Genomic DNA, 17,517 nt, shown 5'->3' with positions numbered 1-17,517 from the left:
CACCTCACAGTATTTTTCCCTATCTGTAGAGATTTTCCCCCCTTGAGACAGCGTCTCACAATGTCCCGGCCTGCCTCTGCCTCTTAACAGCTGGGATTAAAGGTGTGTACCACTTCTGGAATTTTAACAGGGAAAACGAAACAAATGAAAAACCACCTGTAGCTTTGTGTAGTGGTACATACCAGTAATCCTTGAAATTGGGGAGGCAGAGACAGGGGGATCATGAGTTCAAGGCCAGCCTGGGCTAAATGAGACCTTGGCTCCAAAAACGAAAAGACTGTAAAGTCTACTGGGTGATGGAAACAAATCAGGTTCTGGGACCTCATCTCTGAAAAATCTACTTGATCCTATACAATGAATGATAGCTTTCGACATAATTGGCAAGTTCCATTTCCATTTCTGTTGCTGTGATAAAATACCCTGGCAGAAAGCAACTTATGAAAGAAAGGAATTTATTTAGCTTGCTGTTTCAAGTTACAGTCCATCATTTTGGGTGAAGTCAAGGCGGGAACTCAGTGTCATGTCACATTCACAGTCGAGAAGAGAATAAAAGCATTGTTTGCTCTGTCTTAGTTAGCTTTCTTATATTGTTCTGGATTCCTGCTTAGGGGATGGTGCTGCCCACAGTGGGCTGCGTTTTCCGACTTCAGTTAATAAGAATCCCCACAGACATCCTCATAATTTCTCACTAAGATTCTAGGTGATTCTAGGTTGTCTGTGAAGTTGACTGTTAAAACTAGTAAGCACAGCAGGTAACTTAGTAACAGTTCACTGTCATTTTCTTTTTACCAAAATCTCAGGATAAATGATACCTTAAGACAGCAGTGGCTCTGGAGTTGACAAGATACCACGAAATGCTATTTGACACAACTTGCCATAAAAGTAGGCTTAACTACGATCAGTGCTTTTTCAAACTGTTTTGATCTTAACGGTTTATTGGTTATTTTTGTGTGTGATGAGTGTGGACATACATGTCACAGTTATGTGAGGAGGTCAGGGGACAACTTTGTGGAGTCAGTTCTGACCCTCTACTCTTATGTGGATTTTGAGGATCAAACTCAGGCTGTTAGGCTTGTGGGTGGGACAAGGGCTTCTGGCCAGGCCTTAGCCTTGGCTCTCCCACGTGCTGAGACTGCAAGCATACACCACCACGTCCACCTCCAGGATGCTTTCTCAGATGGTCCAACACGGGCCGGGTGTTACCACCATTATTCCCGGAACCCCCCCGGCACACCAGCAGCTTCGGTCCTTTTCTTGGTGATGTTCTGACTGGCTTCCCATAATTCTTTCAACAACCTCTTCTTTTCTAGAGTCTCCTTTGCTCTTTTCTTCCTCTCTCGCTTTCTCCTCTCAGCCTCAAGCTTCTCTCTGTGAACAGGGCTGTTGTTACCATTGTAGAAAACATCCACTTTCTCCTGGAGGATTTTCCGAGCGATCTTTCTGTTCTGATCCACAGATCGGGTTTGGTGGCACTGCAAGAGATCATGGCGGGAATGTGAGCACCGTGGCTGTGAGGAGATGGAGGCCTCAGAGGCCCTAGTCCCTCATCCACCCATCCTTTACAGGGAGAGGGCAGGAGGGCAAGGGCAGGAGCCCCTTGGAGTCAGCCATGTGGGTGCTGGGAATCACACCCCAGTCCTCTGGAAGAGCAGCCGGTGCTCTTAACCACTGAACCATCTTTCCAGCCGCAACAATACCTTTCAACTCATTTAAGCAGTTTCCAATAATTACGGAAGCACTGACTGGAGTCTAGCTTGTGGTCAGGGAGCAACCCGTGCAGAATTCACATGCCATTCACAAGTGTGTATCTGGAGGACGAGGACGCATCTTTACTAACAGCTTATCACGACATTCAGGATGTGAAACTGACTGTGGCCAGGGCCCCGCAGACTTGATGGGCAAAGGAAATGCTGTGGCACGAGGGAGAGATTTCCAAAAGGAAGGGGAAGCTAGTGGCAGGGTCAGCAAGAAATGCTTTGGAAGTTTGTTAGGGATGAATCTCTCAAGGAGTAAAAGGAAGCAACTGCGGGTGTTAACTTCGTCTTCTTGGCTCGAGAAATTGGCCGGCCCGGAAGCAGCTACTGGGACTCTGGCCTCCCCTTCGGAAGGACTGGACAAGTTCCTTGTCTGCCTCGGGCAACGAGCACAGGGTTACGGACTCAGAGTTAGGATACAGAGTGCCCCTAGTGGTGGAGGATCTGCTGTTAGGTTGGCTCTACCTGGGAAATCTGCTTTGCAAACTTCAGGCTCCTGCACGGCTGTGTGTGCTGCTTTGGGGCCCTCTAGTGATGACACGTGGCAGTGGCAGTGGCTGGCTGGCGGCTCTACTGGCCCGGCTCTTATTTCTGAGGCCGTGGGTCGGCTAGCAGTCTGGGCTGAAAATCACTTGGCCACTTGCTACGTGTGCGGTCTGTTAGGAGCTGGTGCTGCCCTCGACGGGAGACCCCCTTCTGTAAGAGGATTCACACGGGCAGGTGTGTGGGGCTTTGCCCCAGCTTCCGTGTGCCATCTCATTCTTTGTTAGGAAGGGCATGTTAGAGACGTCTGTCAAAGCAGGGCAGAGGGACGTGGAGGAGATGCTCCACCACTGAGGACTGAGGTAGCTAGCCAGCAGTCCATCAGTTCCATGTTGCCGACTAGGAGTGCCTTTGGGAGCAGCAGGCTTCAGGAAACCTGCCTGACAGCAGCCCTTGTTGGTGACACACAGCTAAGTTCAAGGACAACAGCAGAGCCCTGGCTCCACAAGACCCTAGCAAAGACCAGGCTCCTGAGACTGGGCAGGAGGTTCATCTCCAGAGGAACAGCTCAGGGCTTGGGTACATCTGCAGTGCCCTGATTATACTGGGTTGGCAGAGCATGCCAGTGCCAGAATGGACATGCCCCTCAGCTGAAACCTGCTGTGGCTGCAGACCTGGACTCCTCACATCTACCCGCCCCCTCCACTGTCTACCTTGACCACAATGCCGGAGGGCACGTGTTTGAGCACTACACAGTTGCTGGTTTTGTTGGTGGCCTGGCCCCCCGGACCATGGCCTTTCACAAACTGTTCTTCAAGCTCTCTCTCATTCAGGGGAAGCAGAGCAGGACAGTCCTTCTTGCCTGCCACCTGCACCGCAGTGGCGGCCATTCCTGGGAGGCGCAGCGCTGGCTTCTGGAGCCCGAGTCCCCAGTTCCCCGAGCATATCCTGATCAGCGGTGCGGAGAAACGGAGCAAAGCCTGGGTGCTCATCGAGGACGCGGCTCCGTGTGGCAGGACCTGGGATGGGGAAAGAAGGAGGCCATCTTTTCACTTTGCTCTCAAGATGACAGCCAGGCTTCAAACATAGCTTTTTATAAAATCTCGGTGACAGTCCTTCATGCCCATGGCATGTAGGGGACAAGCAAAGGCAGGTGACTCAGCAAGGCACACCTCTCTGGAGTTGCCCAGAATTCTGTCTATATCCTGTCAGCTAACACACATTTCCTTTCTTTTTTAAGCCTACAGCATGGGGTATTCCCATCCAAGTACTGACGAGGCCTGACCCTGGTTAGCTTCCGAGATCAATGCGTTCAGAATGGTATGGCCACAGACTACACGCTTTCTTATAACACCAAAAATACCTTCAGAGCACCTGGAGGTGCTATCCCCTTAGGGAAGCGTGTGACATTTAAAGGAGCAGGGCTGTGGTTTGGTAAAGACATATTAAAGGGCACAGGGAGGAAGAATTAGGCCCTGAGTCAAGGGACAGTATTTAAATGTGAAATCTATATTTGTGCAAGGATGACAGAATCAGTCTATTATATAGCTGAGCTTCAAGTCTGACACAGTAAACTTGACTATCAATCAGTGCCCTGCCTGTTGGTTTATAGTGCTGGCAGTTTCACGGATCTGAATGGGAACATCTGTTCCCTGGGATGCACTGCCAATAATGTGATCCAACTGGTCTTGTTACCAAATCAAGCAGTTTCTCCTAAGGCGCCCGTTAGGCTTAGACACCACAAAGGATGTGTGAGTGATGTTAAATGAGAGAGCTAGACCCATGAGCCAGCCAGAGAAGACACTCCAAACGACATGGGGATTGGGCAGGCATGTCCAACCCGTTCTTAACAAGTTACATCCCCAGCTTCAGGAAAGTCTGTGCTTTTAAACAGTGAAAGATTTCAATAAAGCTGGGTGTGGTCACCCACGCTAGCACTCAGGAGGCTGAGGCAGGAGGACCGCCAAGAATTTGAGACCACCCCAGGTTATAAGACCTGGTCTAGCCGGGCGGTGGTGGCGGTGGTGCACGCCTTTAATCCCAGCATTCGGGAGGCAGAGCCAGGCGGATCTCTGTGAGTTCGAGGCCGGCCTGGGCTACCAAGTGAGTTCCAGGAAAGGCGCAAAGCTACACAGAGAAACCCTGTCTTGAAACCCCCCCCCCCCAAAAAAAAAGACCTGGTCTAAAAATCTAAAAAGATTTAACTAATGACTCAAGATACAGCATAATGCTGGAATCGCTTAGCTGACAAATGAACTGGACAGGGAGGGAATCCTAGCTCCAAGGTCATGGCCAACCCACAGGCTTCTGAGGTCCTCAAGGGGTCAAAGGTTAAAAATGATCTGATAGGACTCCTTGTGAAAGGCCCAATTCATCAACTGGAAAACTGGTGAATTTGCTTTTCTCCACCCAGCTCACATTTGATAGAAAAGAGCAGAGAAAAAAGTATTCTGGAGATGGCTCTAATGACTTCTGGGGCTCTGGAGTACATCTTAGTGAGCTGCTTGGCAGCCAGGTAATCTCAACCACAGCTTATGTGTGGACTGTGCCTCGGCTGAGGGGTGTGCCCGCACCAAGCATGGGGATGCTACTTTCACACTGCTTTCAGTAGCAGCAGGAACCTGGTGACAAGAGTCCTGGCAGTTGCTCCTGACATAGGAGGAGCTGGCTTCTAAGATGACAGGACCTCCAGGACAGAACTGCCCAGGTTTACATTCAGCTTGCTTATTATCCCTAATCACCGTCACCGTGACTGCTGATACCGTTGTGTCTACCCGGCTGAATACTGGGGTGCCTCTTGAAGAAGGCACACTGTACTTGGGTGCTTTCTTTCTTTTTTTCTTTCTTTCTTTTTTTTTCTTTCTTTTGAGACAAGGTTTCTCTGTAACCCTGGCTGTCCTGGAACTTGCTAGGTAGACCAGGCTGGCCAGAACTCAGAGATCCTCCTGCCTCTTCCTCTCCAGGGCTGAGATTATAGGTGTGTACCACCACTGCCCGGCTTGTTTATTTTTTAAATTTATTTATTTATTTATTTATTTATTTATGTATGTATGTTTTTAAAATTTATTTTATTTCATCATCATCACTATTATTGAGACAGGATCTCTATTATGTAGCTCTGGCTGTCCTGGAACTTGCCATATAGAACAGACTAGCCTCAAACTCCCAGAGATCTGCCTGTCTCTGCCTCCCGAGTGTTTGGCTTAAAGGCGTGTGGCAGCATGCCCTTTTTAAATTGTCTGTATTTGGTGTTTTGCCGTGTGCCTACCTGGTGCCACAGAGGCCACAAGAGGGTGCTGGATCCTGATACAGAGTGACAGACAGTTGTGAACCACCATATATGTATATATGCTGGGAACTGACCTCAGAGCTTCGGTAAGAACAGAAAATGTTCTTAACAACTGAGCCAGCTCTCCAGCCCCTACTTAATTGTATTGTTTTGAGACAGGATCTAAGGCTAGGCTTGACTTTCTCACCCTCCTGCCTCCATCTCCTGGGCTCCGGGAGTCCAGGTGTGCACTACCATGCGCGCGCACGCGCCTCCTGTTTCTTCCCCCACCTCTTTCCTTCCTCCCTTCCTCTCCTGCTTTCCGTCTGTCCTTCCATCCTTATTTTGAGGTAGGTTTTCATTGTGCAGCCCTGGCTGACCTGGCACTCTGTAGACCTAAGACTAAAGGCATGAGTCACCATGTCCACCCTCCTGCTGGTTTATACGCAAGCTTCTGAGTTGCCAGAAGAGTTGGGAACCGCGCTGATGCTGGGCGTCTTTGAACCTCTTTCTCTATGGGAAATGAATACGATGAACTAGAACACATGGTCTTCTCAAGCCTTGCTACTGCTTGCTTTCAAGTCTGTGACAGCATGGTCTAAGCCCACGTCTTCCTTCTGTGACAGTCAATGTGACCTGCCATACCGATGGGTGATATTTAAGACAATAGTGGGAGGTGCTTCTGTGGAGGGGCGTATATCAAGATCCAGAGCAATGAAAATGATGCTTTAAACTATTTTTGCAGGGGAGGAGGCTGGAGAGATGGCTCAGTGTTAAGAGTGCATGTTGTTCTTACAGAGGACATGAATTACGTTCCCAGCACTCACACTGGGTCACTCCTTATAACTCCAGTTCCACTCTTGGTAGGAACTGACTCCTGAAAGTTACCCTCTGACCTCCAATTGAGCACCATGGAACACACACGCATATGTAAAAAAAAAAATTTTAAGCACTAGTAAAAATACTGGCTTTGTTCAATGAATATGAAATATTTTAGAAGTATCCTTAAGAAAACGTAAGAGGGCCAGGTGGTGGTAGCACACACCTTCAATCCCAGCACTTGGGAGGCAGATACAGAACTCTGTGAGTTCAAGGCCAGCCTGGTCTACACAGAGAAACCTTTTTTTTTTTTAAGTGAAAAAAAGGAAAACAGTCAGTGATAAACGAGGTGTGGTGGCCCCGAAACTGTAATCGCAGAACTTGGGAGGCAGAGGCAGAAGGATCTGAAGTTCAAGGCTAGGCCAAGAGTCATAAGATTCTGTCTCAAAAGAACAATAATCAAGGGCAGGTAAGATGGTTCAGTGGGTAACGATGCCTGCCACCAGACCCGAGGGCCGGAGTTACAGCTAAGGAACAACAGCAGAGAACTAGCTCCCAAAACTCGTCCTCTGACCTCCAGATACGTGTTGTGGCATGCACCTCTTCCCTGACAAAATAAGATGTAACTCAACACAAAACAACCCCAAATAAACAAAAAAGAAAATGTGACGAACCCAGACACTATAATCACGGACAGGGCTAAGTTAATGTCCAAAACGGCCATTTTCTTATTTCTGCTTTCAATGTACAGAACAAAATTCCATTGTGTAGCAGAAGGCTTCAAGTCCCTGGAGTGGACTGACCATGGAATCTGAGCCCAGGGTCTCTCCTGAGTGTCTCTTCCGCCAGTCTGTGAACTGACCGGACAGGACAGTAGTGATAATACAGCACTGTGACAAAGACAGGAAGCCCGTCTGGAACAGGCCAGACGCGCAGACAAAGGCCAGCAGGGAGAGTGCTTTCATCAGCAGCTGTCAGGGCCACCAGCTCCGTCTCTGCCCTTCTGTCTCAGTTCAGAGCTGACAGACACCCCGGAAGATCTCCCACCCAACTGAGTTCAAGCAGGTCCCCAGTGTTCAGTGACTGACTCCTTTGTTGAACAGTTCATTCCAGCAGCCAATCAGACAATGCGAGACACTTCTAGCATCTCCTGGGGCTTTGGCCCTACTCCAGTGACTGCTAAAAATGACAAACACACCCATGGCTCTGCTTCCCCAGAGCCCAGAGAATACAGACTGGATTTCAGGTTTTGTGATCCCACAGTGCAACCCGAAGTCTTTGGAAACAATAAAACCAGCTCGAATTCTGGCTCATTGTGACATTAAAAAAATACACGAGAAAATGACAAAAAGAAGTGCCAGTAAGGGGAAACCAGCAGCTGGCAGCTCTGTCCCAGTTCCCTTCTGGAGTGTGGGCTTCTTTAATTTAGGGCTGGCTCCGCACCTGACTTCCCTGGCCCTCCCTTTTCTTTGCTGATCGCTTCAGCTATTCATGAGCCAAGGAAGTTTGGATTAAAGCCTCTCATTGTCCGAGTCCCAACTTGGTCAAGTGTAGAGAGAATAGGTCTGCCAGACCTTCCAAAAGGGAGTATGAATTTGTCCAATGGAAAATCCGGTTAAATATCTACTAGGCATCAGGCATAGCCATGAGGAGCATGAGGAGTTTGCCCATCACAGAGACATGAAGACATGTATGTAGAAATACAACAGATGCTCTAGCCTAGGCTGTGCCAGAGGTGGACCCCAGATCACCCACTGCGCTCTTGTCAGGATTTGGAACTGGCGATCAATTTATGCCTCTTCTCACCGTTTCTGGTTCACAAACATTTCTTCCTCCAGCCTCCCAGATCACCCTGAACCTGGGAGGACACAGCTGCAGGGATGGCCCGCTCTAACTCTGCAGCAAGGCCTGAGCCAGAGCCATCCCAGGGCAAAGGAGATGTAAGAGGCCATGTGTGTTTCAACAGTCAAAATGCTGTGGATGGGGGAAGAGGGTCCTTTTTCTGTCTCTCTCTCTCTTTCTGTCTCTCTCTCTCTCTCTCTCTTTTTTTTTTTTTTTTTTTTTTTTTTTCGAGACAGGGTTTCTCTGTGTAGCTTTGCGCCTTTCCTGGCTCTCGCTTTGTAGACCAGGCTGGCCTCGAACTCACAAAGATCCGCCTGCCTCTGCCCGCGCTGGCCCCCCTCCATGCTGGGCTTTTTCTATCTCTTGAGAAACATGAAGAGCTGGGCTGGGAGGACTGTTCAGTGGTAGAGAGTTTTGCTTGCTTAGCCCGGCCCTGGGTTTTATTTCCCAGCATTGCGATAAGTAAGTAAAGTTGCAGATGATTAAAACTAACAACAGGTCTAGTGATCTGGCTCAGCATGTGAAGATGTAAAGGAGCCTGCTACCAAGTCTGAAGACCTGTATTCAATTCCTGAAACCACACGATGAAAAAACTGACTCTCACAAGTCGTGTCTCTCCGCCACTGTGCTCGCACGTGCGTGTGTACACACACACACACACACACACACACACACACACACACACACACAATTAAATCAACCCATCCAAAGGCTATTTTTGTTTGTCTGAGTTCAAAAGTCCCCAGTGTTCAGTGACTGAATGCTTTGTTTAATGGTTAATTCCAGCAAACGTATTCTCTCTACACTTCGAACTGGGACTCAGACAGTGAGAGGCTTTAACCCAAAATTCGGTGGCCCGGAATTCTGCGCCTCCTGTGTTAGACTCCAGTGCTGGGATTACTGTCATTACACCCAGAGCAGGTAAGGGAATTTGACTTTATTCTCATGCTAGGAAAGCCCATGGGTTTCAATCTAGAACTGCTGTTTCTTTAAAAATGTATTGCTTAAGTGTTTCCTTAGAAAGGTAAGGTATTAAATACAATTTTCCCTAGCTACAACTTGCATGGTGTATCAGCCTTGCAGAAACTTCATTAAAATTAAGCAGAGAGAATCCATATGGAGAGAACTCCACAGGGCACTTGAGGAGAGACGCTCTCAGCAGGTTTGGCCATTCCTCAGTGTGCACATGGCACCCCTGGGAGTCTTAAGTCTGATGCTTGTACCTTGGAGCAGGCAGGGAATCAGACCTGTTTTTCCGAGTCTCTGCTTTTTCTTATTGTTTTTGAGACAGGGCTTCTCTATGTAAGTCCCAACTGGCCGGGAACTCAACTCCGAGACCTGCTTCTGCCCCCTGAGCCCCAGGATTTAAAGATGTATTCCCCGACACCTGGCAGACTTTGTTTTTTTCTAATTACTCCCCAGGTTATGTCATTACTCTTGGTTCAGGTATTCCGAAGGGCTCTGTGCAGTTTTGCCTACATCCTGACACTCAGGATGTCAAGACTGTTTGGAATCATGATGGCAGTGATGGAGATAAAGGAGTGTGATGGGAGGACAAGGAGGTCCTCTAGATTAGTGGTTCTCAGCCTTCCTAATGCTGCCCCTTCATAAAGTTTCTCAGTGTGGTAACCCTCAACCATAAAATCACTTCGTTGCTACTTCATGAGGATCTGGGTCTATCCCCAGCGCAGCATTAACCAGGCTTGGTGGAGCATGTTTATAATCCCTGCACTAGAGAGGTGGAAGCAAGAGAATGATAAATTCAGGGTAATCCTCAGTTTGACAGCAAGCTGGAAGTCAGCCTGGGATACACGGCCCTGTTTTGATCTGGGAGAACAGTGGCAATAGACTGCTCTGGGTCTGGTCTGAACTTAACAGGCTTGTTGCTACCTAGGTCAAGAGGCAACTAAAGAAATATATAAAGGGACCAGGATCCAGTTTTCACAATCCCAGCATCCTCTTCATCTGTTTATAGTAGGAACTTTGAATGCACCGAGAATTACGCCTGTCTGCCCTATTTGTGGCACATCACAGGAGCCTTCTACTTCATCAGCCACAGATGAGAATGTTAAGGAAGCAGAACAAACAACACAACCTTTTATCCTAAGATTTTTAAAGCCTCTGTACCATTAACGGTGTTTAGTAGTTGTTTAGTACTCAGATGTCTTCACAGAGCCCTTCAGAGTGGAGTGCAGTAATGAGCTGGCTCTGGTAGTACACATCTGTAATTTCGCCATCTTGGAGGCAGAGGCAGGAGGACTGCAAATTTGAGGCTAGCCTGGGCTACATAGACCCAACTCCTTAAAAAAAAAAAAAGCCAAACCAGAAATGATAGCATAAAGAAAAGAAAGAAGGCACACTGTGTAGGCTCTCTTAAGAATGCTTACTGTGGACGTTCATTAGGTTTTCCAAAGACACAGGGTATCACATAGCTTAGGACGGCCAAAGACTTACTACTGAGCCCAAGATGATCTTGAACTTCTGATATTCCTGCTAAGTGGGAGTACAGGCCATCTGTTTTCAACTTTTTTTGAGTCAGGGTCTCATTATGAAGCCCTGGATGGCCTGGAACTGGATATGTAGACCAGGATGGCTCCAGTTTGCAGAGATCCACCTGCCTCTGTCTCCTGAGGGCTGGGATTAAAGCATGAGCCACCATGCTTGACTTTTTTGTTTTTCAAGACACGGTTTTTCTGTGTAGCCCTGGCTGTTCTGGAACTCACTATGTAGACCAGGCTGGCCTCATATTCACAGCGATCTGCCTGCCTCTGTCTGAGGGTTAGGATTAAAGGTGTGTGCTTTGATTTCAACTTTTGAAACTAAATTTATCTTTTCCCCATTATGTTTCATAACATCTCCAATCTGTTCTTTCTATTCCTTAAAAAAAAAAAAAGTGTTCATTTTTCTTTTTTTTTTTTTTTTTTTTTTTTTAAAGATTTATTTATTTATTATGCATACAACAATGTTCTGCCTGCGTATAGGCCTGCAGGCCAGAAGAGGGCACCAGATCTCATTACAAGTGGTTGTGAGCCACCATGTGGTTGCTGGGAATTGAACTCAGGACCTCTGGAAGAACAGCCAGTGCTCTTAACCTCTGAGCCATCTCTCCAGCCCCGTGTTCATTTTTCTTAACTTTCTCTTTGAGTCATTTTATCACAGAGAAGCTATACTACTGCAGAATAGAATAAGCTTTCTTTCTTTCTTTCTTTTTTTTTTTTTTTTGAGACAGGGTTTCTCTATGCAGCACTGGCTGTTCTGGAACTCACTCTGTAGACCAGGCTGGTCTTGAACTCAGAGAGATCTGCTTGTCTCTCAAAGCTTTCTTTCATTTTCTTTTCCTTTTCCATTTCCATGTGTGGGTGTGTGAATATGTGCTTGCAGAGGTCCAAAGCTGCTGTGGAACAATTCTACACTATGAATATGTATTACTCTCATTGGCTAATAAAAAGGTGGCAGGCTGGTAGCTGGGGAGGAAGTTAGGCAGGAAAGCCAAACTGAGAATCATGGGAAGAAGGGCGGAGTCAGGAGAGATGCCAGCCACCGCCAAGGAAGTAGGATAAGTAGAAAATGAGGGAACAAGTCATGAGCCACATGGCAAAGCATAGATAAGAAATATGGGTTAATTTATATGTAAGAGTTGGTAGTAACAAGCCTGAGCTATCAGCCAGTCATTTGTATTTAATATTCAGCCTCTTTGTGGTTATTTTGGAAATGGTGGTCGGGACAGGAAAACTCCGCCTCCACAGGTTTATGTTGGGAATCTTCCTCCATTGCTCTTTTACCTTAGTCACTGAGTCAGAGTCTCAGTGGAACCAAGTTCTCTGATATGGCTACCCTTCTCTAGACAGCTTGCTCTGGGGATTCCCATCCGCCTTCCAAAGCTTGAATTACAGGCTTGTCACCAAACTCACTGGGCATTTTATGTGCGTACTGGGGTCCAAACTCTGGTCCCCACACTTGAGCAGCAAGCGCTTCAACCACAAAGCTACCCTCCAGGCCATCGTTTTATTTTGAGACAGTTTTCGTATGTAGCCCAGGCTATCCTTAGTCTCATGATCCTGTTGCTTCAGCATTCCAAGTTCTGGGATTACAGACCCGTGCTACCATGAAGGATAAGTATGAACTATGTAGTGCTCATGCCTAGAGCTGTGATTTACTTACTCTACAGCTGCGGTCATGTTTCCTCCTGTGTAAGAGGAAGATCTTACCATGTAGGGTGAGGACAAAGCCACGATGTTTCCACAGACATGAAGTTTTTAGGGCATGTTAGGTGGTAGCATGTCACCCCCTAAACTGCACAGCTGAGGAATCTTTGACTGGTAGCCACTTAGGTTGTGGTCTGACGGCATAAAGCCAGCCTGTAAAACAACTATTTCATGGGCGTTTTAAAGCTAAAAGTGAAAAAGCACCTAGAAGAGTGACCTGCAAATTATTTTGTTTGGTTTGGTCCAATTTAAGGAGTACCTGGAGCTGGGTGATGGTGGCACAGGCAGAAGCAGGTGGATCTATGAGTTCAAGGCCAGCCTGGTCTACAGAGTGAGTTCCAGGACAGCCAGGGCTACACAGAGAAACCCTGTCTGGGGAAAAAAAAAAGTATCTGGAAACCATGAAAATACCAAAGTAGTGCTATTTGCTCAGATCATAATTCTGGTCTATGAAATCAGGTGCCAAGGAGATCATTATGATGGCAAAATTACAGCCTGACTTCTCAGCAGGTTCACACTGACAGACCAAGCTGCCTGGATTGAACTAAGTCTTGGCTGAAACATAACCTTAGGAAGTATGGACTATAGTAGAAAAAAAAATCATAAAAGCCCCCAAAAGTGTAAACATAGGGTTGGCAATGTAGCCTCATGGCAGAGTAACTACTTAGCTGTGGATTTTCAGCACCACAAAATGAAACAAAACACAAATATAAACCTGATCATTTTCCATGTTTACTAAGGTACTAGATTTGGTTTTATTGCTTTTTTTTTTTTTTTGCTGTGAAGGCTGCCCCCTCCCTAGACACTGTTTGCTATAAAGCATCAATGACACAAAGTAACACCCTGAAGTAAGTCACACCATGAAACAGGAGGGAAAGCTAATCGCAGCACCAGAGTGGTGGGCGTCTAGGCCAGCACAACTAGGAACAAATGAATGAGATCTTACCAAAGGCTTTCCCTAAGGTAAGAAACACGACGTGTGCAACCTTACCTGGGTCACTGAACAAAGTACGAGTTCAATCGAAATGCAGTTCCTGGACATTTGACTTAACACTTCAACAAATTAAAAAGGAATTCTCTGCACACTGATTGGTCATCCCAGCATTTGTGAGGTAAAGGCAGGAAGATCGAGCAATCAAGGCAAGCCTTGGTTACATACTGAGTTTCTGGTCAGTCGGGGATAAAAGAGAGACCCTCTCTCAAAAACCAAACCAAAACTTAATAATCAAACTATGAAAACAAAACAATACAACAAAAACCTCTCCCAAATTTACAGAACTATGAAAACAAAACAATACAACAAAAACCTCTCTCAAATTTACAGAGCATTTCTGGTTTTGTGACCCTGATTTCTGTATGGTTAGTAGCTAGTAGTATCTGCCTTTGGATTCAATTTCATCTGTAGGAGGAACACAGCTCTCTCTGACTGGAGCTGTTTGAGGAATTCATAATTCTCACTTACTTGATGTAAGATTCTAGTGTATCTAGTCTAATAGATAAAATCTGGACTAACTGATATAAGTGATAAAACATTTTGAAGTATGAGGTCATTGAAAACATCTGTGCGCTTAAAATTGGTGTATGGTCATTATATTGATGGGTGGATGAATCAATGGAGGTTTTGATTTATTTAAGCTTTAGGTCTGGCATACACCTGTAAGTTTGGGATCGCTACTGACGTTTCACTGTTGACAAATATAAGTCTGGTCAGGCTTGAAAGCATAGGCCTTTAATCCCAGCACCTGGAGGACAGAAGCAAGCGGATTTCAGTGAGTTCAAGGCCTCCCTGGTCTACATTGTGAGTTCCAGGGCAGCTAGGGCTACACAGTGAGAATGTCTAAAATAATAATAATAATAAAAACGAGTGGTGAGGATTTTAAGGAGGAGAGAATGAGATGCGACGTTTCTTTGTAGGTTTGCCATTTCAAGGGCAAAAACATCTCTTGCATCCTGACTTCACAATAGCAACCCTGCACACTTCAATGACAGTGCCCAAGCACTTGCCTAGGGCAATACTATGTGCTATTCCTAGTACTGCACGTGCTGCAAGACAAGCTCCACTAAGTAGAAGAGTACCGACACGTTTCTCCTTGGGCCTCCGTGGAATTATCTTCTCCTGGGTAGCGAACTCTCCACCACTCCTCGCACCAAGGGCTTGGAGAGACACAGCCCATCTCCCTAAATGTAACGTAAAGTGAATCCAGACAACTTAGCTCAGGAGTCAGGCCAGGAAAGCCCACAAGTAAGGTGACGCAAGTCGGAAGTAGCTCAGGAATTCCAGCTTCAAGCTCTCATCCCAGAGCCTGTGACAGTAGTAACCAGCCCTCGTCGGAGCCTGGCCTTGCAGACGCTTACCTGTTTTTGCACCGGCCTCCAGCCGGAAACATTCAGCAAGAATCTAAACCACCGGGGACCGGGGTATCGCCGTTTGCCTTTTTTTTCCAGGTCTGCGCATGCGTCCTACTCCTCCAGCGGCTGCCCTAGCCTGGCAGAGGCTCATTCTCACTAACTACGCATGCGAGAAACCGAGGCGTCTTTCCCGCAGTTTCTAGGGGACCAATCGGCAGAGGCCTTGACCTCAAGCCCCACCCTCACGCCTCCGGCGTCACCTGCGCGTCAGGGCCAGAGGAAAGGCGTGTGTCTGCGCCGGCTCCGCCCTCTCCCGAGCCAGCCAATCGCGGCCGAGACGCCGGGCGCGCGCACGCTCCTTGGAGTTTAACGGTCGCGTGAGGCCAATTTCTCGACCCCGACCAGGCAGAGGCGAGGAGGCCAGGTAAGCGGTGGCGCCTGGTGGGGAGCTGCGAGCCGCGAGGGCTGAGGACTGAGTCCCGGACGACCCCATCAGAGGGGACCCCCTCCCTTGGGTGCGCTGACAGGCTAGGGTGAAGGGCGACAGCCACCACCGGGCTTGCCGGAGCCCGCTGGCGTGTGGGGTTCTGCTGTTGCGTGCGCCTTTTCTAGACTCGTGCCCTTGAGTGACATCAGCGAGGCCCAATCGGAGAGCGTCCTCTGCAAGGGGCGTGAGTGCTCCCCCCCTCCCCCTGGATAGTGGTACCCGGGCTGCCTTTGGAAATCACAGAGATCGTGAGTGGCTCTCCATCATCCCTGCTTCCTTGTATCCTCTCGCCTCCGTTCTTGAACCGATAGCCGTACCGGCGACTAGGGTCTGACTTCAACACCTGAAACCACTTCGTACTCGTTCCTTTCAGCCTTCCCGTAAATGGGAAGCCCGGTGAATGTTCAAATTGTTAATGCTACTCCATCACTCCTGCCTCCGACCCCAAAGGGTTGTAGGGTGAGGGATAGAAGCATCGTTTCTTTTTTTGGTGCTGGAAATTATATTTTGAATGTCTTGTTCTTGTATTCAATTCCTGTCAAGTTTATTTCGGATCCACAGCGGATTTCCCACTCTCCTCTTCCGTTCCGTGCCGGGAGAGGTGTCGTTGAGTTTCTCTAGTGTTTCTATCTGAATCTTTGGCATCCGGATTACCTCAGCGGAGGTGGATGTGGGGGTAGGGCAGGGTGATGAGAAGAGATGGAACTGTAGATCCACCTCTCTGGAGAACTTGTGGTCATTTGAATCCAGGAGTTTTCGTTGCCAGTTGGAAGAGGCAGCCCTGGCTTTTTCAATACCCCATTTGTCATTGGTGATGGGCCAGACTCTCGGGTGGGAAGGTAGTGGGAGTGGAGTCCATTTAGGTCTGGTCACCCTTTGCCTCGGTGCCTGTCCTGGAGGAAATGCTTCTTGAGCGTCAATGAACTGATTGTGTTCTTTAAGCCCTGGAAAGTGAGAGTTGGGTGGAACAGGAACGTGAGAGAGTTCTTCCGATGCAGTCTCTGAACTTCGCATTTTATAAGCAGCAGAGTTTTTTTTTTTTTTTTGGTTTTGTTCCCTCTTATCTTTTTCGATTCCCCTGTCTTTTTTAAAATCAATGGATTCTGGAAGGATGAGTCATATGGTTGGGCTTATAACAGCAAGTGTATCTCTGTATATCCAGATTTAGTAAATGTTAACTTGTGCAGAGTACAAAAGGCTCTGTATTGAGAATTGTACATCCAGCCGTTATTAACGCTAAGTAGCTCTTAAACACCAATTTAAAGACTAAATAGTTAAGTCCTGTTAGTGGCTATGTAAGTGAAACACTTCTGCAGCGTAGGACTTCCTAAATAAGTGAACCAGGCCTGGAAGTATTCCATTATTACATAATAGAGTGCACCTAGAACCTTGATTATTAAACGTAAAATTCTGAAATACTACCTGTAGGAGATGATGTGATTCTTACAAATTGCCTTAAAAAGACATATGGTTCCTATACATAAACTCCATCCTGTTGAAAGTATGTGATTTAGGTGTTTTAGAAAGAAAAAAAAAAAGCTAATTCAAGAACTTTCCATCACCCCAAGTTGAAAATAGACTACCCTGCAGTGGCTCCTCCTCTCCCCTTCTCTGTGCTGCAGACATAAATGAAGTCAGAGAGCAGTGGTCCCCCCTGCCCCTGACACAGGAGTTTCCTGGCTGTCCTGGAACTCACTCTGTAGGCCAGGCTGACCTCGAACTCAGAGCGATTGGACTGCCTCTGACTCCCGAGTGCTGGGATAGAAGCATGCCTGGTGTTTTCTGTGCATGACTCAGTGCCGTTGTTTCTCCTTGTGGACCAGTAGTATTCCACCATGTGGATGTGCCATACTGCCTTGTCCCTTCATCTGCAGAGGGACATTGGAGTGTTTCTACACTTTGGCCATTGTGAATATTATTGCTATTCTTTTTACACTTTTGATTTAATTTGTGTGTGTGTGTGTGTGTGTGTGTGTGTGTGTGTGTGTGTTCATGTGCACTCCTGTGTGTTGCATAGAGGACAGAGGAGTCAGTTCTCACCTTCCCCCACGGGTTCTAGAGCTTGAGCATGTGTGGATGAGTTTGCCTGGCAAGCACTCTTGGCCATTGAGCCCCAATATTGCTGTTCTTTTTGTTTGTTTGTTTGTTTGTTTGTTTTTCAAGACAGGGTTTCTCTGTGTAGTTTTGGTGCCCGTCCTGGATCTCACTCTGTAGACCAGGCTGGCCTTGAACTCACAGAGCTGTATCTACCTGAATCTGCCTCCTGAGTGCTGGGATTAAAGGCCTGAGCTACCACGACTGGTTGCTGTT

The 17,517-nt window shown here is 47.3% G+C and overlaps 2 protein-coding genes across 8 annotated transcripts in view; one reads left to right on the top strand and one right to left on the bottom strand.

The window, feature by feature from the left end:
* Positions 1–1,078: 1,078 nt before the first annotated feature.
* On the bottom strand, positions 1,079–16,201 carry Mtrfr (mitochondrial translation release factor in rescue). Its single transcript, XM_059249596.1, has 3 exons — positions 14,727–16,201; positions 2,951–3,256; positions 1,079–1,472 (listed from the first exon to the last, which is right to left on the bottom strand). The coding sequence occupies exons 2-3, from the start codon at positions 3,227–3,229 to the stop codon at positions 1,209–1,211; spliced, it is 543 nt and encodes a 180-aa protein (XP_059105579.1). The 5' UTR covers positions 3,230–3,256; positions 14,727–16,201; the 3' UTR covers positions 1,079–1,208.
* Positions 14,989–17,517, top strand: part of Mphosph9 (M-phase phosphoprotein 9) — a 57,284-nt gene continuing 54,755 nt past the window's right edge. For 2 of the 7 annotated variants that reach the window (XM_059249594.1, XM_059249595.1), the window contains exon 1: positions 14,990–15,144. The gene's annotated coding sequence lies outside the window, so the exon portion shown is untranslated. Of the gene's footprint in view, positions 15,145–15,340; positions 15,456–15,480; positions 15,667–17,517 lie in introns of those variants that run through there. The other 5 variants (XR_009375923.1, XM_059249590.1, XM_059249593.1 and 2 more) reach the window with 5 other exon arrangements.

Source organism: Peromyscus eremicus, chromosome 23, assembly GCF_949786415.1.
Source record: "Peromyscus eremicus chromosome 23, PerEre_H2_v1, whole genome shotgun sequence".
Classification (NCBI taxonomy): domain Eukaryota; kingdom Metazoa; phylum Chordata; class Mammalia; order Rodentia; family Cricetidae; genus Peromyscus; species Peromyscus eremicus.
Note: the sequence above shows the minus strand (reverse complement) of the source record. Positions and strands in the feature narration are given on the sequence as shown.

Bases quoted from the DNA above. Each gene is read 5' to 3' on its own strand.
- Mtrfr (XM_059249596.1), bottom strand. From the start codon at position 3,229: ATGAGCACCCAGGCTTTGCTCCGTTTCTCCGCACCGCTGATCAGGATA. The intron at 1,473-2,950 runs GTAGACAGTGGA...GATCTCTTGCAG, and splicing joins CCTCCGGCATTGTGGTCAAG to TGCCACCAAACCCGATCTGT.